At 39.4% G+C, this 26,065-nt stretch overlaps 2 protein-coding genes across 3 annotated transcripts; both read right to left on the bottom strand.

Moving 5' to 3' along the window:
- Positions 1-2,484: 2,484 nt before the first annotated feature.
- LOC109152508 (calmodulin-binding transcription activator 4) lies at positions 2,485-9,876 on the bottom strand. Of its 2 annotated transcripts, none has more exons than XM_019300201.1 (13): positions 9,501-9,876; positions 8,377-8,502; positions 8,132-8,247; positions 7,845-7,933; positions 7,501-7,546; positions 6,342-6,768; positions 5,965-6,092; positions 5,604-5,682; positions 5,295-5,518; positions 4,358-5,043; positions 3,340-3,919; positions 2,921-3,211; positions 2,485-2,831 (listed from the first exon to the last, which is right to left on the bottom strand). In XM_019300201.1, the coding sequence occupies exons 1-13, from the start codon at positions 9,511-9,513 to the stop codon at positions 2,739-2,741; spliced, it is 2,898 nt and encodes a 965-aa protein (XP_019155746.1). In that variant the 5' UTR covers positions 9,514-9,876; the 3' UTR covers positions 2,485-2,738. The 2 variants fall into 2 exon arrangements, with proteins under 2 accessions (XP_019155746.1, XP_019155745.1); XM_019300200.1 differs by having other exon boundaries at positions 6,342-6,774; positions 9,501-9,875.
- Positions 9,877-18,592: 8,716 nt separating this feature from the next.
- LOC109152507 (histidine kinase 3) lies at positions 18,593-25,621 on the bottom strand. Its single transcript, XM_019300199.1, has 11 exons — positions 24,376-25,621; positions 23,694-23,963; positions 23,371-23,540; positions 22,808-23,020; positions 22,157-22,343; positions 22,013-22,064; positions 21,710-21,939; positions 21,465-21,563; positions 20,125-21,275; positions 19,168-19,524; positions 18,593-19,090 (listed from the first exon to the last, which is right to left on the bottom strand). Exons 1-10 carry the CDS (start codon positions 24,853-24,855, stop codon positions 19,281-19,283), a joined length of 3,096 nt encoding a protein of 1,031 aa, XP_019155744.1. The 5' UTR covers positions 24,856-25,621; the 3' UTR covers positions 18,593-19,090; positions 19,168-19,280.
- Positions 25,622-26,065: the final 444 nt, after the last annotated feature.

Genomic DNA, 26,065 nt, shown 5'->3' with positions numbered 1-26,065 from the left:
ATGTCCTACCACCGGCCAGAAATGTTGAAAAAAAATCGGTGACATACCGTCTGGTCTAGCAGCTTTTTCAGGGGCCATATCAAAAAATGCAGCTTTCACCTCCGCGATCGTGAACGGTTGCATCAGAGAAGTGTTCATCTCATTTGTCACCCGTTCCCGAACACAGTGAAAGAGGTCAGCACTACTTGTACTGGAACAAAAAATATAATTGAAATACCTCAGGACTTCTGCATTCATTGCCTCGCCTTCTTGCCAAACGTCATGCGGGTCTTTTAATCGCACTAAGAGGTTTCGTTTACGCCGCGCCGTAGCGGACTTGTGGAAGTACTTCGTATTCGCATCCCCATGTTTAAGCCAAAGCTGTTTAGATCTTTGTTTCCAAAAAATTTCTTCTGAAAGCAGTAGACCCTCCAGTTCATTCTCAACAGCCATAAATTGTGTTACACCTTGGGAGGTGCGATCCTCTTTTAATCTATCCAGTATGCGTTGAAGCTGCTGAATGCGGATGCCTAACCTGCGGTGGTGTTCCCCGCCCCATTTGCTTAGGCGTTCGCCACAGTCAGCAATACGGGCCTGGAAGTCCATGCCCAGTGATAAACACCACGCATCACCCACGACCTTAGCACAACCCTCCTCCAAAAGCCAAGCCGATTCAAATTTGAAAGAACGATGAGCCGCTCAAACAGGTCTTGCATCCATTTTGACCGCAATGGCACAATGGTCGGATGACATAGTAAATAGATTATGAACTACTACCTCCTCATGTAGATTCATCCATTCTGTTGTGGCTACGGCTCTATCTAGACATTCATCTACCCACGCTTCAGTTCCCCGTCCCTTCTCCCACGTAAATCTGCCGCCCGTCATACCCAGGTCAGTAAGTTGACAGTCACTTAAAGCATCATTGAATCCCTCAATGAGCGATGTCGGGTGGGGATGTGTGCATCTCTTCTCCGAGTAACATGATATGTCGTTGAAATCGCCGACAACCACCCAAGGAAGGGATGATCTATCTTTGAGCTGCTGTAGGAGATCCCACGTGATGTGTCGCATCGCCCTATCCGGTTCACCGTAGAAACCGGGTGAATCTCCACGCCGACCAACCGAGAAGAGTAATTTCCATGTCGATATGATTGTCAGAGTAATTGTCGATATTATTACGTCTCAGTAACAACACCGATCGCGGAACTAATCGGGAAAAGGCAGAACCAATCAGGTAGACCAGAGGGGTGAATTCATTATGCAATCGACTGACTACGTACCCCTACCCGCTGCCTTGCAAGAAAAGGAGCCAGTCGGTACTCAAGTTTTACACTTAGAGGATTTTCTACTTTTCTAAGTCGTCACTCGGCTAGATCTTAGAAAAGTGATGGACTGGTGATAGATACCCCTTAGTCGGGCATTCAGCCAGATACACTGTAGGCAGTCAAGAGAGGCGCCAAAGACACTTAGCAATGCGAAGAAGAAGGCCCCATGTTGGTTTGGAGATCACGCAGCACTCGGACGGTTCACCAGTCGGCTCGATTGGGTGATCAGACTAGGCAGTCGGTGTGTCCCCGACCGAACGCGCGCTTCAGAGGCGGTTAAAGGCAGATTCAGCGAAGTTTCTTTCCTTGTACGCCAAGTAACTTTCTTTTCTCACATTAGGAAGATATTCCATAGAAGCTTTCTTAAGTTTATTTTAGTTAATTCTCCTTTCTTGCCTTCTTCAAGGTCATATTCCTTGTATAAATACCCTCCTGAGGTCACATTGTAAGAGGTTCCGAATTCAATACAAGCATCAGTATTCTGTCATTTATCTCTCTTAATTTTTACTTAGTATTTTACGGTAGTATTGGCCCGCCGACCGGCTGTCCATAAGCTGTAAAATCAACAAATACTTTAGCATTACTATAATTAAACTATTGTGTATGGAAAATGAAACTACAAAATAGAGCTCATGCAATAATGTATATTGTTAAATGAAACTGTAGTAAAATTAAAATGATACTTTAGTATTGCTATAATGAAACTAGTGTGTGAAAAATAAAACTAAAAACAAACCAATATTGTCAAATGAAACTGAAGTAGAATTAAAATGATACTTACTTCATGCACCATGGTCCACAGTAAAATTTGCTACTCCCTGCCCCTAGAAGAGTAATTTCAAAAGGCAACTAGGAGTTCTTGCTGGGCTTACCCCTCATGACCTAAAAAAATAAAGGACAGCTAGAATATGCATCCATTTATTTTTAAGAGCGGCAAACTAATAGACATAACATTTACTTAATAATTCCTTCAAAAGATTTGTAGTCATTCTAAAATGGGTCAACCATTAACACAATCTATATAAAGAATAAGCACAAGGGGTAAAATTTAATTAAGTTGGCAAAATTAGAACTAAAATTTAGTACAACATTTTCAAAGTGACTTCAACATGCTCCTAGAATAGAAATTTAGCAAACCATTATTAAGAATTGTTTATAAGTAGCATATAACTAGGGATTGGAGTAAGATTGGCTTTCTTATTTATACTGACTAAATCAAGAAAACCCTTAAACCAGCAACCTATTTAATTATCACTTACAACCATTTACATAAACTACAAGCAACATAGCATACCCTTGACTATTCATCATCATTTAACATTTGAATCCAAACCATATACACACAACAGTAAGGCAGATCAATGATGTTATACAGCACGAGAGAGCACGTACTGCTATACAAACAAAGGTCAGTACGAGTAGAACTTTCAGCTATGCAAACTGATATATGTTATCATTTTCCATGCTCGAGATGCTAGGATCATGAGAAGATGTTGCCTCAGTTTCCACACCTTGAAGCTTGGCCTGCCAAATAGAGTAGAAAGAAATTGGTATTGGACATGCAGCGCTGGAATATATCTTAATTAAGATAAGAAAATGGATGCTTTGCATACCTTAGCCTGTCGATATTTTTCAAGAATACGATGATATTGTTGGCGTGCAGTTGGAGATTCAACCATTGACAGAACCCTTGAGACAGCCTCGTCAATTGTTGCATCCACTTTCTGCTTGCGAAACACTTTCAGAATGTCTTCATCCTCGGTTTCATCAATGGAATCCGTCTCATGGCGAAATCCACGAAGGCCAACTCCCCTTCTACGCCACCTAAGTACTACCTTCTCTAAAACTCCCACAGCCCAGCATACCTTGTATTGCTTTCTAACCTGGTAGCCTCGTACATGAGCCTGCCAGTGCAAGTTCAATAAGATCAGTATTTCTACTTTAATCTAATTGCTTCTGAAGTTCTAGCAACTTGAATGAATTGCGTAGAACTTTGAGAGGGAGTAGAGAAATGGTGGAAGAGACTGAGCACCTGTATCTTCACTACTTTCTGGCGGAATGTTAGGAAATCCTTCCGCCCTTTCCATCCTCGGTATTTCTTCTGAATGGCTAAAGCGGCTGAGTTGTAATCGCGTGTTGAACGGAACGCTAACTTAGACGCAGCTGAAAGACCCTGAATGTCATTTGAGAGAGTATAGTATTCATCCCCAGCACCAAAAGCAACAACTTCTTTCTGTTGTCTCTTCCTGAAAGAATGTGCCCGAAATGCAGATTGTATACGTGCAGCCGCTTGAGCAGCATTCCTGACTGCAGCTAAGGTGTGCTTCAGTGAAAGCTCATCCTCATTTGTTGTGGCACCTGTTGTAGAGACACTAACAATGGTTTTTTCTGCTTCCACATCAGCAGATCCTTTTGAGAGCTCGCTTTCTTCCAATGTGAGGGATGAGAGGTGACTAGTTAGTGCCACTTCTGAAAGATAACCTGCAAGTCCCTTGTGTCCACAATTGGCAGCAATAGCTGCAGGAGTTTTACCAATAGGGTCTTGTTTTGTGGGATCAGTAACTGCTCCAGCTGATGCACCAGATGCTATTAATGCAGCAACCATTTTTTCCCTGTTATAGGAAAGGAATTTGAAAATATAATAAATAAACAATAAACAAGTTATTAGTAAAAGATTGCCACTAGAAAAAGAGCCACCACCATCATGACACAAATGCAGTGAGTCCCAGAGGGGGGTGGGTACAGATAGAAAGAGATTAATTGCATGCTCAGTTCACATTCTGACAGAACAAGAAATAATGGTAGAAGAGAACCAAAAGGGGGAAAAAAAAGGTCAGGTAATCGCATGGGGATGAACATTTAAGACCTCCCAGTTCAAAAATCAACTTAATGAAGCCTATTTTACCACATAAATCATCGCATAGGAATGGATTTGATATGTAGAAATTCAACCAAACACTTTCAAATATTAAATTTAGATGAACCTTAACAAGCATTCAATCATGCAGAACCTATTGATAGTCAAATACAAGGATCCGTGCAGTCATTACCTCCCAAAGCGTGCAGCCCAATGTAAGGCAGTCCAACCAGCGATGTCACGGAAATTAACACTTACTCCAGCATTTAAAATTGGGTGCAATGCCCACTCAAATCCCAACCCAGCAACCATATGTATTAAACCTTGTTCTTTCCTGGACAACATACAGTCAGACGAGTTAGTTTTACCTTGAGATTTGGAAAAAATCCACTGCTGCAACTTGTCTTTCAGGAGTTCTTGGAGAAACCAATCAATTGTAAGATTTGGTGTTGAACTGCCCACTAAAAGAGCCTCAATAACTTGACTCCATGAGTCTTCACTTGCTTTGACTTTTTCCAAATAATCATTTCCCAATCCAGAACTATCAATTTTACCATTTGATCCATCAGAAAGAAGCATCTGTCCAAATCTAATGAGCAGCAGTAATTCTTCAGGACTCTTATTAGTGCATTGTGTTTCAGGAACTGTACTATTAATGTTGCTAGTGGACTCAACTCGGAACTCAAACTCCCTAACCTCACTGCATGATTCCCGGTTACCCGTGGTAATGCAGATGTTGACTTTACCAGGCAAGTGAGGAGGAGCCTGGCAACGGACGACACCTTCTTGAATGATCTGAACAGGAACTTCTACATCACCAAACATACACATCCATTCACTTTCTGATGGATCACAAAGAAAAGATCCAATGATGACCACCTGCATTAAAGAACTTGAAACTGTTAACTTCAAGAACTGATTGCAGCTATACTTCTGACAAATCTCAGCAAAGATGGAGTAACAATAATAAAGAGTATTACACATGAGAACATTAAAATAACAACTATAACAATACACAGTCAGGATTCCAACATAACTCGTACCTGAAAAATAGGGGAAAAAACATGGATAAAATAAACTTATATGTAGCAGGTAACCATAAAGATCCAAGTATCAAATAAAGGATTAACCTTTGTAGCCGCTGTAGCATATCCCCAGTCGGGAGATATTTCCTTAATTGTAAATTTCTGCTTTTGAGCAATAGTTAAGCCCATGTCAGCTTCAAGAGAAATTCCAATCTGACCTTGGTTAAATAATGTTGTATATTGGATAGGATCAGTTCTGTACGTGTTTGCTGCAGGAGAATATAGAGGGTATTTGAAATCTTCAACTTGTTGAGGAATTGTAATAGAATCTGCAATGCCAAACAATATTGTCTTGCTTTGGAAACTCATAAGCTGAAATGTGCAGATAATAATCGAAGCTAAGGAAGATCTTACGGTTTTGCGCCTCCTTTCCATCAAAATTAAACCACATGTTTTCTGGTGTTTCCACTGGTTCTCTTGCAAGCAGCATGTTCTGTCAAATATATTGATTTTTTATGGTGAAAGATAGAAGTAAGAACTAGTGAAAAGAAAATAACAGAGAGAATTAGGTGAAAAGAATCAGAGTTAATCAGTTAGAAAAAAGCCAGGAGTGTACTTCCATGAATGGACCAGTGAAAGTGCACCTACAGTCCTACACTTAACTATTCACTACAGCCTTATTATAGGGAACATAGACCAGGTAATCATGCCGGAATATACAAGACAGACACTATACAGGGAAAAGAATAGACTTGATTTATCACATTCCATTCACCTTATCATCCTTGTAAACATATTTTCCGTACAACTTGCTGTCCAAATAGTTCCCATTGCCTTCTAGTGCCTCATTCCATGGATCTACTTCAAATCCTGGGATTTGATGATTTTGCTCACTTAAGTAACCTGCAAATGCATGGTGATTAACACCTGATTTTCAGTACATTTCTTGATTCCGTGTATAAACAGGGCTTTGTTCCTTAAAAAATAATATTAAATTAAATTAAAATGAGAAAAAGAAGACAAATATAGCATATTCAAAAATATTACAACAACAGGAAACAAGAGATTTAAGGCTCCAAAGACGGTAATTTCACTCCCACAAGTATAAGCATGCATATTTTAACATTACAAGGCATTAACAAAATGAGAAACCTGAATGCTGCTGCAACAGAAGACTGTTTGAATCCTCTGGCATCCTAGTAAATGTGCTATGATCATCTAAAATATTTTGAACACCATCTGAGTTATCTATGTCATTGTAGAGTGGATCAATTTCTTTAAAGCTGTCATCATTCAAACTCAACTGCTCCTCAAGCTTTCGCAAAGCTAGGCTCATTTCACGGGCTGATGAACTGCTAACTTCATCTACTCCCTCTCTGATGCTTGACTGGCTTATCCCATTGCTGGTAGTGGCTGCATGGGAACTAATCTCCACAGACCCAGGACTAGAGTATGGTTCATATGATTCATTTACAATGACAGAAGAACCTGCATATTGAGTAGAGTATGGGCTGGGACTCTGACTTGACGTAGAAGACACCGGAGAAAACTGTGACATAAATCCAGCAGTCTGTCTTCCCTGTGTCTTGCAAACAAAAATAGATGGCATAAACATTGACACTTGAGCATATGAAGTACAAACCTCCATAGAAAGGACAAATTAACTATATACAAGATTGTATTAGCGGTTTGTAAAGAGATGTTTGGTAAAATTAGTTGTTTGATGTTAGCAGTTAATGTGTAAAAAGACTTATAAGGGCATTGGTACAATAAAGACAAAAACAACAACAACAATATAATAATAATAATAAGATTAAAAAAAATAAAAACAATACAAAGGGGAGCCTGTGTATTTTTATTCCCACATCAATGCGAAATCAAAGAGGGGCGTTGAGGCTCCTATATAGACTATAGTCAGTGTTTTAATCAGTTTAATTTTTTTTTTTTCTTATTAAGGGCGTTTTGGGGAAAGAGTCCTCTTTCCCCAAAATGCCAAACCCCAAATGTTGCTAAAAGCAGTGTTTGGGGTTTCAACAGTTTGGAGCAAAAATGCTGCTCCCAAACCGCAGATCTGCCATTAACAAAACAAGGCCACTATCCCGAAAAAAGAATTTAGTGTTAAAGAATGCACATATTTTTAGCAGTTGGTAACCTTCGTTTTCTTTGTCCTTTTTTTAAAACAGCATATGTTAAGTATAGAAAATATCCACACTGCATATGTTTGGCTTGAGAAAGAAAAGAACGTTTAATTGATGAAAATGAGCTTTTTTCCAGTATTTCTTAGTCTGAAATCAGGCAAAATATAGCTTACCTCATTTATATCTCTGTAGTGAACCAGAACAATATGCTCATATGCCCTGTTGAAACAGTAAATTAGAAATTCAATCAGGAAACTGTGAGAGGAAGGCAACAGCATATATAGTTATATACCCATACTCTCTTTATTTGGACAAATGAAGTAAAAATTTTAGAAACAAAAAGATGAATGCTTTAAACAACCCATTTCTTTTTTGTCCTTCAAATTCACTATAATCCTAACAAAATAAGTGTTACATTAGCTTTTGCGAACTTCAGTACAACTACTAAACCCTTTTCAAAATCACCCACAAGAAAAGCATCAGTAGACAGACAAAAGTCAAAAGGAATGGAACTCACGGATCCAACATCCAATAGCTGCGCCTCTGAAAATTAGGATTCTGCTCTCCATGTGCATAATAACAATTGAGAGCTTCAGCACTTCCAACCTAATCACAGAGAAACCATCAATAAAGCTCCTGCAGCAACCAGAATTAAATGGACAAGACTCGATAAAAATTTGAAACAATGCGTTGTTTCACTAGTGCCAAGATGTGATGATGAAGAACGTTTAGATCCCAAAACTACTTATACAAAATAAGATTATCTAGAAATGTGAGAGAAGTCAAGAGCCCCAATAATGTCACCTTAAGCCTTTCATGTGCTTCCCCCACAGTTCTCCCATCTCTCTTTCTTCTCCAACTATGACCATCTTTACGGAAAAATCTTAGGACTCTCTTGTTGAAAAGAAACAAAGATCCACCTGTTAATAAAAAGTAATGGATGAGATGTGAAGCAAAGGGAAGTGGAACCGATATCAACAACACAAGGTATGGGCATAAGGATAAAGGCTAAATTTGCATGAATTGAAAAAAGAAGGTTAGAGAAGTACTTCCTGGCTTTTGAGGGGGTTCATGGGCAATCTGGTGGTTCTCATGATTCTGCAATATGAAGAGCACTTCAGCAGGTTTCAACCATCGACCTTGAGCTTCTCGAATCAAGTCACTGAAATTATATCCTGAAATATGAAGTAAAGTGGCTGTTGCAGAATCTTTTTCCCACATTTTTTGTACAAGTAGTTGCAGAAGACTATGCTGGGGTAAACACAGTTGTTAAAGAACATACAATCACAAAGAGACTAATACGTTTCCTAGGAAAGAGTAAGATTGACCAGAAAACTTGAAAAGCTGAAAGATGTTTAGTTGTATCATATTGAGAATTTTGTATATTTGGCTTTATACAAAGATCACAGTATGGTTCTTGTTCTGTCAACCACCGATCTATCTGCATTGAGATTATAGAAAGCTAAGATCTCTCCTTTACTATAAGAGTTAGGAGAAACAACAAAAACTTTAGTTCTGCGCCTCTGCCTGCTCAGTCTTTTATTACCATTGTGAAATCTAATGACTAAAGCTTCATGTGCAGTCACAAGAGGTGCTAAAGCTTGGTTCATCCTATATCCACTTCAACTACAACCTCCCCTGGCAGTCTGTAACTAAACCCCTCTTGGAATGAACTTTAATACTCATAGTATGCTAACAGTCTAACACTAAAACCCAATCTGCAATTACCTGAACAATTCTATTTCCTTCCATCAAATTGAAATACATGAGCATTTATTGCCCTTTGGTGATACTGTGTCTCAAATCTTATGACTATTTCAACGTTTGATCAATTTCTAGGGCCTGTGCCAGATCTATAACAAAAGATTTGGTCAAGTGACTTAAATGAAATGAGTGTGCTTCTGCTGGAACAAAAGTTCCTCCAACCATAGCATCTGCTAAATTTCTGCTAAAGAACTAAATATAAATCTCCTTCATCACAAAATAAATAAATAAATAAAATCCAACAACAGGCCGAATTATCATCAAAATACTCCGCTAAAGTTGGGGAATAAAAGTTTACACTAAGCAAAAACGAAAATTTTAACCACTCTGAGTTAGCGAATTGCAGCTATAGATTAAAGCTGCATAACGATTCATATAAAACAACTGAAGTGGAGTTATTATCACATACCCGCTTCCGTCATGATTCTACTAAACAAAAATATCAATCATGCTGAAAAACCATAGCGAATTGCAGCGAGGTCCTCTGTTTGTCATTCATTCAAATTGAGCCCGGATCCCATACTTCCTAAGCAGTGAAATCACGAAAGAGAGCAGTGATTAAGTACGGCAGCTCCAAAGACGTCGGCGGGCGCCGGAAATTTGAATTTACAAACGGCGAAGTTGGGGAACGACTTCTAGAGAGAGAAAGTCAATCCAGTAAATCTGTATGTCTGCGAAGAGGGAGAGTGAGAAAGAGAACGCCAGAGTTGTTGTGGTAACGAGCTATAATCGAAGGCGACGGTGTTGGACTGGGAAATGATTGTGTGTTATAATGGTGTAGTTTAAGATTGACTGAACCTGGAACTGTCGAGCGGTCACTGGTTTAAGGAATAACTAGATATTAGCACGAATTTGATTTGATTTTTTTTTTTTCTTGAGTGAGAAGGGAAAACTGTAATCACTATCAACAGATGTAACAAGTGCAAACTCTCAAAATGTCAAAATGTCCTTTAATTATTGTCTTTTTTTAAAATTGATCTCATGATTTTTAATTGAACTTAAATTAATCCTCTAATTATTACTCCTTCTGTCCTATTTTATCAGTCATACTTACTATTTATTGGTCAAATCAACTCTTTTTTATTGGTTCATTTTCTTTAGTATTTTTTTACTTATTTTTAAATTTGATTTGTTGTGTTTAATAGTACTTTTTGTGTAGTTTCTAAATATATAAATATTGTATAATAATACTAAACTTAATATTATGAAAAATTAGATTAAAATTAACTCCAGTCAAGCCTTATTAACCGAACCAGACACATAAAATGGGACAAAGGGTGTAGATTTTAAGTCAAATCGATCTTCCGTTAGCTAGGCGTGAACTTGACGTCAAATTAGAGGGCAAAACAAGAAATTCAGTTCATATACTCTATTATATAAAGATTTCGACTCCATTGTTGAATGTATTGAAGCTATTGCGTAAAACCTAGGGTTTCCTCACCTCACACTGAGCTCAAAATGTGGAATCATCAAGAAAAAGGCTAAAATAGTTCTTCTTCATCTTCAAATTTCCCAAGGCAAAGATTTCACTATAGAGATGTTGTCCCGGTTCATTTTTGTCAATGGAGCATTCAAACATCATGGAGTAATAGAAATCCCAATAGAAGATTATAGGTTTGTGGAGCAATGTTAATCAAAATATTTCTCATCTTATTTTTTTATTTTTATAAGTAGCTTTAAGGGCTTATGTTTATAGGGTATTGTTGGATGTTGATTTCAAGAATGGTTTGATACCTCAATGTGTTTTAGATCAATGAAGATAATTCATGGATTATTAAAGCGAATTAATCGAAATGAGTACAAAATTGATAGGTTAAATGCAATTGTCAGAAGTCGCGAGGTGACTCTCCTAAGGACCTGCAAATGTGGCAATAGAGGATGGTTTAGGTTTAGGTTCATTTGTTTTGTGGTAATTGTACTAACAATGTTTGTGTTTTACTTTAAAGGTATGTTTGGAAACCCGGAAAATGATTTTTGGAAATCATTTTTTGGGTTTCCAATGTGTGGAATAGCAAGAAAAATTAAAGTCAACGGAAAATCACTTCAGTCAAATGGAAAATTAGGCTTATTTTCAGGAAATGACTTCCACCCAAAATTGGCGAAAGTCATTTTCCACGAGCGCAACCAGACTCAATCGTTATGTTGTGCATCCGTATGCACCATTCTTGGTACATACGGATGCAAACGACGTAGTTTTGGAGTGATGGTGCCGTTAGTGGCACCGTTACTCTCCACCAATCAATTTTTTTTTTTTTTTTGTAAAAATTACAAAAGGTGCGATTCGTCATTTCGTCTCCAACACACTTCCCTCCACTACAGAGTTCGTCCATTTCCTCTCCAGCACGCTTCCCTCCCCCGCTATAGAGCTCAAAACCTCACCATTTTCACCGCCATTTTCATCGTCATTCCATCGGGTCTACTCACATTGTTCATCGCGGTTGTCGCCGTCTTAATCCATCGTTGTCACATACCGATTTTTACTCTGCAACCGATTTCTACTTCTTCTTTCAAGAGGTATTATGCATTTTACATTGTTACACTATGGATTTATAGAAAACAAACATGAAGATTCAATATACATTTTTGTGATTTCAGACTAGGGTTTTGAACTATGAATGTGTAGTTATATAATTATGAATGTATAGGTTTATCATTATGAATGTATTGTTTATAGCTTTTGAATATATGCCAATACCAGTTTTATCTTTGATGACTTTAGATTTGTAATTATGCAATTATGGATGTGTAGTTATTAAGTTATTGTTTTGTACTTATGCAATTCTGGATGTGTAGTTATGACTTTATAGTTTTGTAGTTATATAATTCTGGATGTATAGTTATGAGTTTATGGATGTGTAGTTATGCGATTCTGGATGTATAGTTATGGGTTTATGGATGTGTAGTTATGCGATTTTGGATGTATAATCATGAGTTTATAGATGTGTAGTTATGCAATTCTGGATGTATATTTGTGAGTTTATGAATTTTTAGTTATGCAATTCTGAATGTTGTATAGTTATGAGTTTATGGATGTGTAGTTATGTAATTCTGGATGTATATTTATGGCTTTATGGATTTATAGTTATGCAATTCTGGATGTAGTACTCTGTGTGTTAGCCATGTTATTATTATTATTATTATTATATTGTTATTCTTATTGTATTAGAATAAGTCTATAGTCTACTAGTATGACTAGCCTATTGTATAGGAGTAGTTTACGTTAGACATATCTGCTTTAGTATTCTATTGTAATCTCTTTTTAACTGAATCAACTATTATCGTTCTCATCTGGTATCAGCCATCCAGGTTCGATTCTCTCTCCAAAATTCCCCCCACCCTCACCGAAAAACACCAACCATCGTACGCTGCCATGTCGAGCGACTCGTCTGAGAGGACTGTGACTGCCGCCGGTGGTGCGTCTCCGGCCTCCGGCTCCAATCCCTTGTCCGGGGCACACCACTTCGTATCAATAAAATTGACAATGCGCAATTTCTTCTTCTGGAGGACTCAACTAGTACCGTTCCTTCGTCGCCAGGACTTGCTCGAGTTTGTGGATGGCGAAATACCATGCCCGCCGCCGGTCATCAACGCCCCGCCGGTTTCCGGTCAGTCCGCCACTGCATCCGCCACCCCATCTCCGATCCCGAATCCTGAATATAAGGCGTGGGCAAACAAGATCAGGCGATCTTGTCTTTGCTTATCTCATCCCTCTCGGATGAGGTAATGCATTTAGCTGTAGGACGTGCGACGTCTCGGGAAGTGTGGGAATCCATCACGACGGCGTTGAGCAGTTCCACTCGAGCGCGCTGTTTAAGTCTCCTCGGCCAATTCCATTCCCTACGCCAAGGAAACAGTACCGCTGCCGAGTATCTCGGCCGAGCGCAAATATTAGTGGAAAATATTGCGTTGGCCGGACGGCCAATTTCGTTAGATGAACAGAATCTGTTCGTCTTCAGAGGATTGCGTCCAGAGTACCGGGCCATGGCGTCATCTCTCACGGCCGCGGGTACCTCAGTAACTATCTCTCAAATCTCGGATTATTTGCAGGCTCAGGAATTTATTCATGCAGAAGATTTCCCGGCGATTTCCGATCCCAATTTTGCGGCTGCGCCGGCGGCACACTATGCCGGCCGTGGTCGGACTGGAGGAGGCGGACGGCAAGGCTCGAACGGCCAGGGTCGTAATCGAGGCCGAGGAGGACGAGGCCATGGTCGCGGCCGGAACGGCGTCCCCCGCTGCCAGATCTGCCGCGCCGATGGCCATACTGCCGTCACCTGCTTCCAGCGCTATGCCGGGCAGAATCAGGCGCAGGCCCACGTCGCCCTTTCTGGAGACGACGTCGCATCCAGAGCCACTGTCGAGTGGTTCCCCGACACCGGAGCCTCGGTCCATGCCACACCGGACCATACTCTGATGTCCCAGTTAGACGAATACAACGGCGGTGACGTTCTGCGCGTGGGAAATGGTGCAGGTTTGACTATTTCTCGTGTTGGTCATGCGTCTGTACCATCTATGTCAAAGGCATTAAAATTATCTAATGTCCTGTTTGTTCCTGAGTTGTCCGTTCCTTTACTTTCGGTTCAACGGTTTACTAATGAAAATAACTGTTTTTTTTTTTAATTTCACAAGAATTGCTTTTTTGTGAAGGACTCCATAACTCGGGCAATACTGCTTAAAGGGTCCACCGAGGGTGGCCTATATAAACTCCCGGTGTCACAATCCCATTTCGCCTACCTCACCTCTCGTACAACATCCGCTGTGTGGCACCGAAGACTCGGTCATCCGCATTCAAACGTCCAAAGTCGTGTGTTACAAAATTGTCCAGTTGCAACAAATAAAGTCACATCATTGGAATCGTGCAAGTCATGTCATATGGGCAAATCTTCGAGATTTCCTTTAGATAGGGTTCCTTTAAGTAGTCAAAATGTGTTCGATTTATTATATACCGACATTTGGGGGCCTTCCCATGTAATTTCCGCTAGTGGCTATAGGTATTTTGTACTCTTTGTTGATGATTACTCCCGTTTCACTTGGTTTTATCCCTTACGGGTGAAATCGGATATATATAAAACTTTTGAGTCGTTTCGTGTCATGGTAGAACGCCAATTTTCGCGTTCTATCAAGTCCATTCAATCAGATTTAGGTGGGGAGTATTGTAAACTACATAACACCTTTGTTAATCTTGGTATAAACCACCGACAATCATGCGCATATACACATGAACAAAACAGGCGAGTAGAACATAAAAATCGTCACATAGTCGAAACCGGCTTGGCCCTACTGGCCGAAGGTTCAGTCCCATTGCAATATTGGGACTACGCTTTTGAAACGGCGACTTGCTTAATAAACTATCTGTCCTCATCTGTTTTAAAGTTTCAGAGTCCATACAGTCTTCTACATAAAGTGTCACCACCATACACATTTCTTCGAGTTTTTGGGTGTCGCTGCTACCCTTATCTCCGGCCATACAATCGGCACAAGATAGAGTACCGGTCGACACCCTGCGTATTCTTAGGTTACCCGTTGTCCTTTAGGGGGTACAGATGTTTTGATTTAACGTCGGGAAAAGTCTATATCTGTCGCCATGTGCGCTTTGATGAACATGTTTTCCCTTTTGCAGACTTGGAGAAACAGGTTGAGAACTCAGCATCACCTCCGGCACTCCCGTGGGCGACCAGTCCCGTCTTAACTCAGACTCTGTCTCACCCCATGGCGGTGTCTCCTGAGGTTGTACCGGGCCCATCAGTCAGCCCAGTTCCCTTGGCCTGAGCAGCACCGCCGGCATTGGCTATTGAAGGGCCAATCAGGGCTTGTAGAGTCCGGGTTCGCAAAGTCCCGACTCGGACTCGGGAGCATGGAATGCGGCTTCGCCGTATGACTCGTGGTACGGACGAAGAGTTTCAGGCGTTGAGTGCAACCACTGATCCAACGTGCTATTCACAGGCCGTTGGCCACCCACAGTGGCGGGAAGCCATGGATCAGGAGTTCAATGCACTCCTACACAATAATACTTGGTCACTGGTACCCGCTAAATCGCACATGAATGTGATTGGGTGCAAATGGGTGTTCAGGACCAAGCGCACTGCTGACGGCTCGGTTGAACGCTATAAAGCCCGGCTTGTAGCCAAAGGCTTTAATCAGGTAGCTGGCGAGGACTTCTTTGACACTTTTAGTCCAGTTGTCAAGCCTACTACTGTCCGCATGTTATTTTCTCTTGTTGTCTCTCACCGGTGGACGTTACGTCAGTTGGATGTCCATAATGCCTTTCTCAATGGTCATCTAGCTGAAACCGTCTACATGAAACAGCCCCCAGGTTATGAAGACCCGACATATCCGGATCATGTGTGTCATCTTCAGCGCTCCCTGTATGGCCTGAAACAAGCTCCTCGTGCTTGGTTTAAAATGCTTCATGACTATTTGTTATCTGCAGTGTTTTTGCCGTCTAAAACAGATGTCTCATTATTCCATTACTCAACTGGCTCTTCACGGGTCTTCTTACTCGTCTATGTCGACGATATTATCATGATGGGTAATGATGCAACGCTGATTACTACTCTGCTTGGTCGCCTATCTGACACGTTTAAAATCCGGGATCTTGGTGTTCCGGGGTTCTTTCTTGGCATAGAGACTGTCCAGCTCGACACTGGCATGATGCTCTCTCAACGTCGTTACATGAATGACATACTTGCTCGCGCCGGAATGTCTGAGTGCAAGCCGCTTGCTACACCCGCTACAGTAACTCAGGCTGTTTCACCGACTCAAGAGCCGTTTGACAATCCGACTCAATATCGACGCATTGTAGGGGCACTTCAGTACTTAACCATTACTAGGCCTGATATGTCCTTTGCTGTGAATTGGTTATGTCAGTTCATGCATTCCCCCACTACTGATCATTGGGGTCTCGTGAAGCGAGTCCTCCAGTACATCAAAGGAACTCTCCCCTACGGCCTACGTCTGACTGTCTCTACCTCGACCACTATTCATGCCTTTTCAGATTCCGATTAGGCTAGTTGTCCAGTAGACAGAAAGAGTACTAGCGGATATGTTGTTTTCCTCGGGACTAACCTGGTCTCTTGGCTATCCAGGAAGCAGCGCACTGTTGCTCGCTCCTCCACTGAGGCCGAGTACAAGGCTTTGGCTGACATCTCTGTTGAGGTCACGTGGGTTGTGTCACTACTACGTGAGCTAGGGCTACATAGTGGAGAACCATCTACTCTGTGGTGTGATAATCTCGGGGCTACCTATCTTTGTGCTAATCCTGTTTTCCATGCCAGGACTAAACATGTGGAAATTGACTACCACTTTGTTCGAGACAATGTCGCATCCGGAGATATGACAGTGAACTTTGTTTCGACCAAGGACCAGCTAGCTGATATCTTCACCAAGTCGCTACCTGGCCCTCGGTTTGCAACTTTACGAGACAAGCTCAACGTGGTTATGCACCCTCCTTGAGCTTGAGGGGGAGTGTTAGCCATGTTATTATTATTATTATTATTATTATTATTATTATTATTATTATTATTATTATTATTATTATTATTATTATTATATTGTTATTCTTATTGTATTAGAATAAGTCAATAGTCTACTAGTATGACTAGCCTATTGTATAGGAGTAGTTTACGTTAGACATATCTGCTTTAGTATTCTATTGTAATCTCTTTTGAACTGAATCAACTATTATCGTTCTCATCCTGTGCACCTTATGTCTCCTAATATATATAACCAAAATGCATTCTAAGCTTTGTATCATAACTTTGTAACATTTTTATTTGCAGAAATGGAACCCTCACACCCACAAGATGAAACTACACTTGGAGAATTTGTCAAGGGAATAAGAAAAACAAAAACAAAGGCAGTACTAAACTCACAATCTGCTGAGCAATCCACTCCACAAATTCAGGAGCAGGGCAGAGGAGATCGTGGTATGGAGACCCGATCAAAAAGACTGCCTGACAGATTATAACAAGATGATGCAGAGCCATCGACAAGGCAACAACCAACTACTCTCAAGAGAAAGAGAGCACCACCAAAACAGAAAGAACATGTATCGAAGGCAGATTCAGACTACTTCAACACAAGGATGGGTCCTAAACTAATGTTTGGCCTTGTCAAGCGCCTATCACGAGCGCATAGAGAAGTTGTCATCGATATTGGATTTGGTGGCCTGCTACACATGCAATTCTCCAGCAATTATTCACAGTTGGTTCAATACCTTCTGAACAGATTTGATATTTTCAAGGGAGATTTTGTATTGGAGGGTGATGTCCTCCACATCGATGAAGAGGACGTGGAATACACATTGGGAATCCCACGAGGAAAGAAGGAAGTTGAAGAAGGAACAAAGTCTGAAGAAAATTCGACAGGTGCATATAATAAACTCCTTACTGCATAGAGGAAGAGGTGGAATATCCAAGCAGGGTCACCCATAACAACAAAAATGCCAGATGAAATAGTGAAAAGAGGTGACAATGGTGATGATTTCAAATGGGACTTTGTGGTCGTCACTGTTTCCTGCATGCTCCGAGGAAACACTACTAGGAATGCCAACTACAAAGTTTTGAAGTCCTTGGTCAACATCCGGGCAATTTCAAGACTCAATTGGTGCCAGTACACATACAAGTCTCTGATTGATTCAGTTGAGGCATACAAAGAAGACAATTCAAGATACTTTGCAGGACCAATGGCATTTATCCTGGTAAGTTCCTATTATACATAAAGTGTCTTTAATTTAATTGAATGAATTTTATGCAATTATGGATGTATTGTTATTAAGTTATGGATGTGTAGTTATGGAATTCTGGATTTATAGTTATTCAATTCTGGATTTATAGTTATAGAGTTCTGGATTTATAGTTTTGCAATTCTAGATTTATAGTTATGCAATTCTGGATGTGTAGTTATGCAATTATGGATGTGTAGTTCTGCCATTATGAATGTACAGTTATGCAATTATGGATGTGTATTTATGAAATTATGGATGTGTAGTTATGCAATTGTGGATGTGTAGTTATGCAATTATGGATGTGTAGTTCTGCCACATTATGGATGTACAGTTATGCAATTATGGATGTGTAGTTATGCAATTATGGATGTCTAGTTATTCAATTTTTTAACATGTTCTTCTGTAATTTTGTAGTTGTTCTACTTCGATAGGGTGGGGTTCAAAGGGATGGTGGTGAACCGAACATACCCTGCAATCAAAGCTTGGACAAAAGAGCTTGTACGTAAGAGGGTATCTGCTGAACTAAAGTCTGGGGGGTTTGGAAAGGGGAAAGTCATCCCTAGGATTCAAAAGCCTACCACTGCTGCAACCACATCATTACCCAGACATGCACCTCCTGGATTTATTTTTGTACTGAATATACATTATTTTACAGTATATAAAATATGGTCTATACAACTTGTATGGACCATGGTCCACACAATAATGATTGGAGTCAATACATGTAAACCACATTGAACAGATTAAAAGTTTTGGCTATGAAAATTGAGATGAAATATATCTTTTAAATAGAAGCTTGCACTATATATACTTGGATATGAAATGGTAAATAAATCTAGTCCTTTGAGCTGTACAATACTGTGAGACTGATCTATTTGATTTCTGTACTAATGGCATCAACCAACCCTGACCCTGTCTGTGCTAAACCAACATTTATGTTGACACTACACTACTACTACACCCTAAAATGCTTTATTCAAATCCAACATATACAATGCCCATATCTCTGTGTTTTAACTTCAATCATACAAACATGAGACTTCCCAACAAGGGGGAGGGGGTGGGGGGGGGGGGTGGGGGGTGTGAAGGATCAAAAACTCGTGCAAAGGGAGAAGAAGAAGATGAACCCTACAACTTTGCCTTTTACGATACAACATGGGCTGTCGGGCCATCAGATTCTTCCCTCGTGGTTGAGCTTTGAATTGCATCCATGCAAACAACTCTCGACTTGTATATACATTCCGTGTTGATTTAAGACATGCATTTTCTGGAATCTGGAGATACATGTATCAGTCCAAGTAATAAATCATCAAAACTAAAAACCAGAATATCAAGCGAAAAATATACTCACTGTCTGGGAAACTTGTGTCATTGTTTTAACTGCTCTGTAGTGTCTCGAAGAACAGGTATCTGAGCTCAAAGCCACTACTACAAGCACGAAACCAGAAGCATTTTCCACGCTTTCTAATTTGATTTGACATGAAAAAACCTTGAAACTTCGCGGTAAAGTTGTTCTGGTTCGAATGGTTTCGAGACGTATCCATCCATTCCACACTTGAGGCATTGTTCATTTGTAGCATGAATTACATCAGCAGTCATGGCCAGAATGGGCACATGCCAGTTCGAGGCATTTACCAGAAGTTCACCATGTTCGTTTTGACTATTAACTTGACATTCAAGTTCACGGATTCTTTTTGTAGCTTCAAACCTGTATGATCAAATAATGATTGTCAACTTAACACTTCTTTTATGAAAATGTATAACAGATTATGGATATATAAAAAGTTAACCATATGACTGTATGAGCATAAATTTGAAGTTAAAATAAAGAAATACAGCAATGTCAATACATAAATGGAAGCAGGTAGCAAAAATATTAAGGGGGTGTTTGGTAAATGGCTGTTATCTGATAGCTGTTAGCTGATTGGGTTAGTAGGTTTGACTAGTTGATAGTAATAGTATTAGCTGGTTGTTGAAAAGTGTTTGGTAAATTAGCTGTTAGGATAGCTGATTACATACAAAATGACTTTCTCAAAAAGCTGATCGAAAAAGAGCTGATCGAAAAAGCTACTTTGAGCAGTTTTTTGAATTTTAGCATTTTGGAGCAATAAGTTGTTACAAAAAGTTAATTAATCAAACACTTACATCAATTGTTTAACCAAGTCAAACAGCTAATAGTGGTCAAATAAGCCAAAATTGATTGATAGGCTAACCATTTTACCAAGCAGGGCCTAAGTTTGATCGTATATTGAAAATAGTGCAGGAACAATATATACATTAAGCATAAGAGTGATGAGGTGAGACTTACCCGTCCATTTTTGGCATCTGAATATCCATAAAACAGGCATCAAAGCGATGAGGAGGCCGCAGATGGGAGATTGCCTGTTCCCCACTATCTATGCAGACCACATCAGCACCATATTTACGCAGGGCAGCATTAGCTACTCTTAGGTTCACAGGGTTGTCATCCACAACAAGTATCTTTCTTTTGTGAAGGAGCTCAGAAAGAGGAACACCAGAAAGCCCTCCATTCCGGTAATTTCCTCGGTTGTTAACCCCCAAAGCACGCTGGAGAGAAGCAGCAAGCATACTAGCCCGCAATGGCTTCATAATCACAAATGGAGTAGAAACACCAAAAATTGAGGCGTTAGCTCGTGTAGCACTTGCACAATTAGCTAAAACAAATAGCTTAGGAGAACAACTGATATCAGAGTTTCTTAATTTTTCTACAAATTGGGTGGCCATCCCTGAATCCATATCCCATACTTCTTGTTCAACAAGTACAATATTTATATTTGTTTTCTCAGTGCTTATACGAGCGTACCCATGGTCCAAATCTGGAACTATCTTTACGTAAATACCAAGGCGTTGAATGTGATACTTTGAGACCTGGGCTCGTACAGGTCTGGGGTCCACAACTAAGGCTCTCATCCCTTTGAATTCAGAAAAAAGAGAGTTGGACTCATCATTAATGTGCTGACCCTTCAGCTCATTTGAACTAAAACAACCATTAGCAAAAACAGCTGTAAAAGTAAACGTGGACCCAGTCTTTGGCAAGCTTACAAAACCAATTTCGCCTTTCATGAGGTGCACCAAGCATTTGCTTATACTCAACCCAATACCAGTGCCCCCATGAATCCGTGCAATGGAGGGTCCAACTTGCATAAAGGGGGTGAATATACGAGATTGAGCTTCAAACGGAATCCCAACGCCTGTGTCTTCAACCGAGACAATTAAATTGATCTGGTCAGATGTCAACTTGAAAGAAGAGAATCCTTCTTGATTAAAAGCTTTGAATTTTTTCCAGCTCTGTCGTCTATCAGCTACCAGGAATCCACTCAAAGTGCTACTTGATTCATGCTCAATCGAGAACCCACTCAAAGCGTAACTTGATTCATGCTCAACAACCACCTCCTCGACAAGGTGGACAGTAACAAATATATGCCCCTTCTCAGTAAACTGCCAATAAACAAATCACAAGTGGTAAGAAAACTGAATGCAGGCTAGAGTGATCTTTGATGCAACAATGTACCCAGTTAAGGCACACAATTTTCTATCCTTCAGGTATTGGCTTTCTTTTCTCATATCACTAAAATTTCAGATGTAAAATACTCCTTTTGTTTTCGAATTTTAAGTTAAATGACTTACTTTGATTGAGTTTCCCATCAAGTTTGTGATGATTTGCCGAAATCTCCCTGGATCACCAATTAGCAACTTTGGTATCTTATCCGAGATATAAACTGCCAACTGCTCTCTCATATAGTTTTTTTTTGCAAAAAGAATAAATAAATGAACACAAATAAATAAATAACTAATAAAAAATAGAAATATAAGAAGATTTGATAGGAGTAGAGATGAAGGCTTGCATGAACAAATGATCAAATATAAAATACCTCAACTCCTTTCTCCTGTGATTTCCCAGAAAAAAGTGACAGGACATCGTCCAAAATTGCCCTCGGATCAAAAGACACTGCCTCAAGCTCGAGCTTTCCAGATTCAATTTTCGCTTGGTCCAAAACCTCATTTATGAGTGAAACTAGAGCTTTACCACTAGCCTGTGCAGTTCTAACATAATCTTGTTGGGTTACATCTAGCTCAGTGTCCATAAGCATATGAAGCATCCCTGGCACATAATTTTATTGTCACTTCTATCATGTTCAGCAATTTTGTTCATTAGTAGAAATTCTAAGACTCACCTAAAACACCATTCATCGGGGTCCTGATTTCATGGGAAACAGTAGCAAGAAACTACAATATAATGAAATAAATATTAGCACATTATCGAAAAGACTGCATATACATGCTAGACAGGACTTGGAAACACCACATATACGATATACCTCTGATTTCGCAACATCAGCTGCCTCAGCACGCTTTTTGAGCTCCATCATTTCATGATAGTCATCCTCAACCTTTGCTATTCGGTTTATTGTTGCATGAAATATATGCCCTACGAGCAACACAATTGTAATGATCCCAAAGGAGGTAATAATAGCAAGCCATGGCCATGGTGGCTTCTGTTTGAATCTGCATCCAGAATAAGAACTAGTCACCTGGTATGACATTCTTGAGTAGACCAGAGACATCATCTAGCAAGCTATAGAACGGCATAATTATAGTTTTATTCTGTGGATTATGGTCCACACAAGTTGTGTGACCATATTTTGTCTACTGTAAAATAATGTACATTCAGTACAAAAGTAATGTACATTGTATTCAGGGGATGTACATTATTTTTGTTCTGAGTATACATTATATTGTATAATGTACATTCAATACAAAAATAATGTACATTTAGTATATTAAAAATGTACTTTTTGTTATGGTCCACATAACATTGTGTGGACCATGGTCCACACAATAATTTGCCAATTCAGTCTGCTAAAATGGTTAGTTAAATCCATGACAATGAAGGGGACAACAATATTAATAAAGTAGTGAATTTAAGGCGAAAAGGTAAAGATGAGCACAAATTATTCAAGAGTTATCACCTGCAATGCATTTCATGCTTTCTGAATGGATCCCCAAAGTTTAGGGAACTAACATGCTCCAGGTCATCAATTGATACATTTGTACCATACATACTTATAGGATCGGAGAGATTAGTTGTATCATAAACATTAACAAGGATTGTTTGTTTACTTGCAAGCTGTTGAAGGAGCTTCTCTACAAGTGATTCAATATCAAAGATTCCTCCAAGGTACCTGTTTATATTGAAAACACCAAACAAGTTTTTTCATCAAACCTACTGGTTTCATCCCATCTGAAGATCAAATTTTAAATATGAAGTCACAGCTTAAATTTGATCCACTTGTAAAGGAAAGGAATCAACTATTATCGTTGGGGCAATTTGACCATGTATAGAATCATTTGTTTTAGATAATTGTAGCATGTGCTCCATCTCAACTAAAAGCCTAAGCTGATAGTTGGATTGCACATTAATGGTTATATGCTCCAACACAGATAAGCTCAACTTGATAACTCAAAACCAGAATTCTTGGGTGTCCATACTTTTTAAGCGTGCAATACAATCATGTGAAGTAAGATAGCATACCCATATGTTGCTTCAATTCTCTCATTAGGAGTTGCATTTGAGGGAAGATCCTTTTTATAGACAGCAAATGTCAGTATTACTCCAAGTCGGTTTGTTTTGAGTAGCTTGAAGGGTGCAGTGAGAACACCCTTTCCTGAGGCTCTTGCACGCAGTACATTTTCACGATCCTCCTGGTGGAGCAATCACTTATCAAATTGAATGCATACATTATAGTATAATCACATGAGTTAAGAAAGCTGCCGATAATATCATAAAACCGTATATTTCAGCATAATGGATAAGTTCAGATACTTATATCTCGGAAGTAATCCAAAAAGCCTTACCTTTCCAGAGAGCATATCAACGGAAATTACATGAGCAACTGTATCCTGAGCAAAGATAGCAGGTGCATATTCCTCCTGAATTGGGGATGGCTCCAGGTTATCTACATTATACTCATTTTCATGAAATTGGGGGTCCATTCTTTTAATTGTCCAATCTTGTTCCCTTTCAAATTGTTCTCGTTCAGGGTGGAGAACTCTTACAGCATATGCAACACCACTTGTAAGAGGCCTCTCAAAAGCAGTCCTTTCTGTATATCTCGCAAAAGTAGCCTGCAAAGCTTACTAAATTAGAATATTTGTTGAAGGTCAAGGTACTTGGAAGAGAATACAAAGTTGGTTCTAAAGCACTAAATGTCACTCAAAAAAGCCTAGACCCTAGATCAAACTAACAAAATTCTGAAGTCGTCTTTTTTTTTTTTTACCAAAATAGAGATGATAGTAAAATGCAAGGAGACTAGTGCAGCAATATCATCACGGTTAATGTGAAATGCATTTTTCCTTCTACTATGCATCAAATATAATTTCATGATAAAACTTTCATCGCTATGAACTAAAGTCCAAGTGCCCAAACCCATCTTTTTTCAGGAAAAAATGAGTTTCTCATTGAACAATGCAAAGTAAGAATTATCTGAATTTCAATTGAGTTTGAAAATTCACAAACACAATGGATGAGGTATATAACCTGATCAATAACAGAAGGATTTTTGCCATGGTGGAACGTCGAGATCAAAATGGACATGGCTTGGACATGGTTCATGCTGACATTAAACTGATCCTGTAGCATCCTAGCTCTCTCATCACACATGCTTGCAAGTGTCTCTTTCCTTTTCTCCATAGCTTGAGTACTCAAATACCAGAAGGCACAAAAAGCTAGAATTGTCCCAAAACCTACCCATATCACCAAAAGACCCCACCAGTTTTTCCTGACTTTCTTGGACCCAATATACTGAGAGTAACTATGATGGATCTTGGAGATGTTCTCAGAGATCTTCCCCCACAACTTGGTCAGTATCTCCTCTCCATCATCAAGCAAAGTCTTGGTGGTCATGACTCCACCATTACTCAACCAATTCATAGAAATCAGTGTTACAACCAAGCTGCATAGTGTCAACAGTAGGTTCCCCAACTTCAAACCAAATCCAATCACATGGAGCAAACTCATCCAAGAACCTAGGAAATTAAAACCCCTTTTCCTGAAAATCCTTAACAATTTCCAAGCACCAGATGGTCAAATCTATACAGCTTGTCCTGTTAAACTTACCACCATAAACTTTCAAACTCTGGAACAAGAGAATAAAAGCAAGGAAATGACCCACCAACCTCAAAAAAGAATAAAAATCACCCAGCAACTGTAAAATATGAAAGAAGCTTCCCAACCATCAAAAGCCCCTTCAGAACTTGACTCCTGAAAATCCCCAGAATTGTGGAAGAAGATAACAAGTCACCAATCACCAAAGAAGGAATCAAAGCACCTCCCAGATTCCACTTCCCTATTGCAAGAAAAAAAAAAAATTGTTTGGTTTTTATCTTCTTGGCCCCAATCAAATCTCAGATGAGGAACTGGTCCAAAACCACCAAACACAAAAGCAAAAAGTAAGTAAAAAATCAAGATTCTACTAATTTACAAGAAGGGGTGTGCTTAATTCATCAAATCACACACAAACAAGCCTATCAGCAAGTGGGTTCTATAGTGTTTGACTCGCATGTAATCCAAGCTGTTGAGTTGAGGAATAAAAGGAATGAAAATTAACAGAGGAAAGATGTGACAAGAAAATGTACTGAAAGCAATGAGAAAAGAATAGAAACAGCAGCTAAGGAAAAGATTGATATATGGACACTATACAAACAAGAATCTGTGAAAGCAAAGAGGGGAGGAATATGGTGGTAGAAATGTCTGCTAGCACAGGGCATTATCTCTCTATCCAAATCCAGTCTCCATCCACCCAAAAATACTTAAAAAGAAAAACATAAATAAAAGCAAAAAGAAAAAAAAAAAAAAGAAACTCTGTTAATCTCGAAGCCAGATAAATAAGAGTACAGGACCAAGTACAACAAATAATATTATTAATTATTTGACAGTAAAATTTTATTTTGATTATATTTAATTAAAAATATATATAATATAGTATGAAAAAAAAATATATAGTATGAAAAAAGTTATTTGTAAGTCAATTACCATGTAGTGTGATGATATCTTGTTACCATTTCAAATGGATGGTCCTAAATTCAAAACCAATTGTTATACCCTGCACCATGGCGCACAGTGCACTGTGCGCCCCGCGCCGTCCAAAACGACGTCGTTTTAGGAGGCACGGTAGGAAGTTGACATGATTATGTATATTTGTTTATACAATTATGTATATTTTTTATTA

This window comes from Ipomoea nil, unplaced genomic scaffold (assembly GCF_001879475.1).
Source record: "Ipomoea nil cultivar Tokyo-kokei standard unplaced genomic scaffold, Asagao_1.1 scaffold2422, whole genome shotgun sequence".
NCBI lineage: Eukaryota > Viridiplantae > Streptophyta > Magnoliopsida > Solanales > Convolvulaceae > Ipomoea > Ipomoea nil.
Note: the sequence above shows the minus strand (reverse complement) of the source record. Positions and strands in the feature narration are given on the sequence as shown.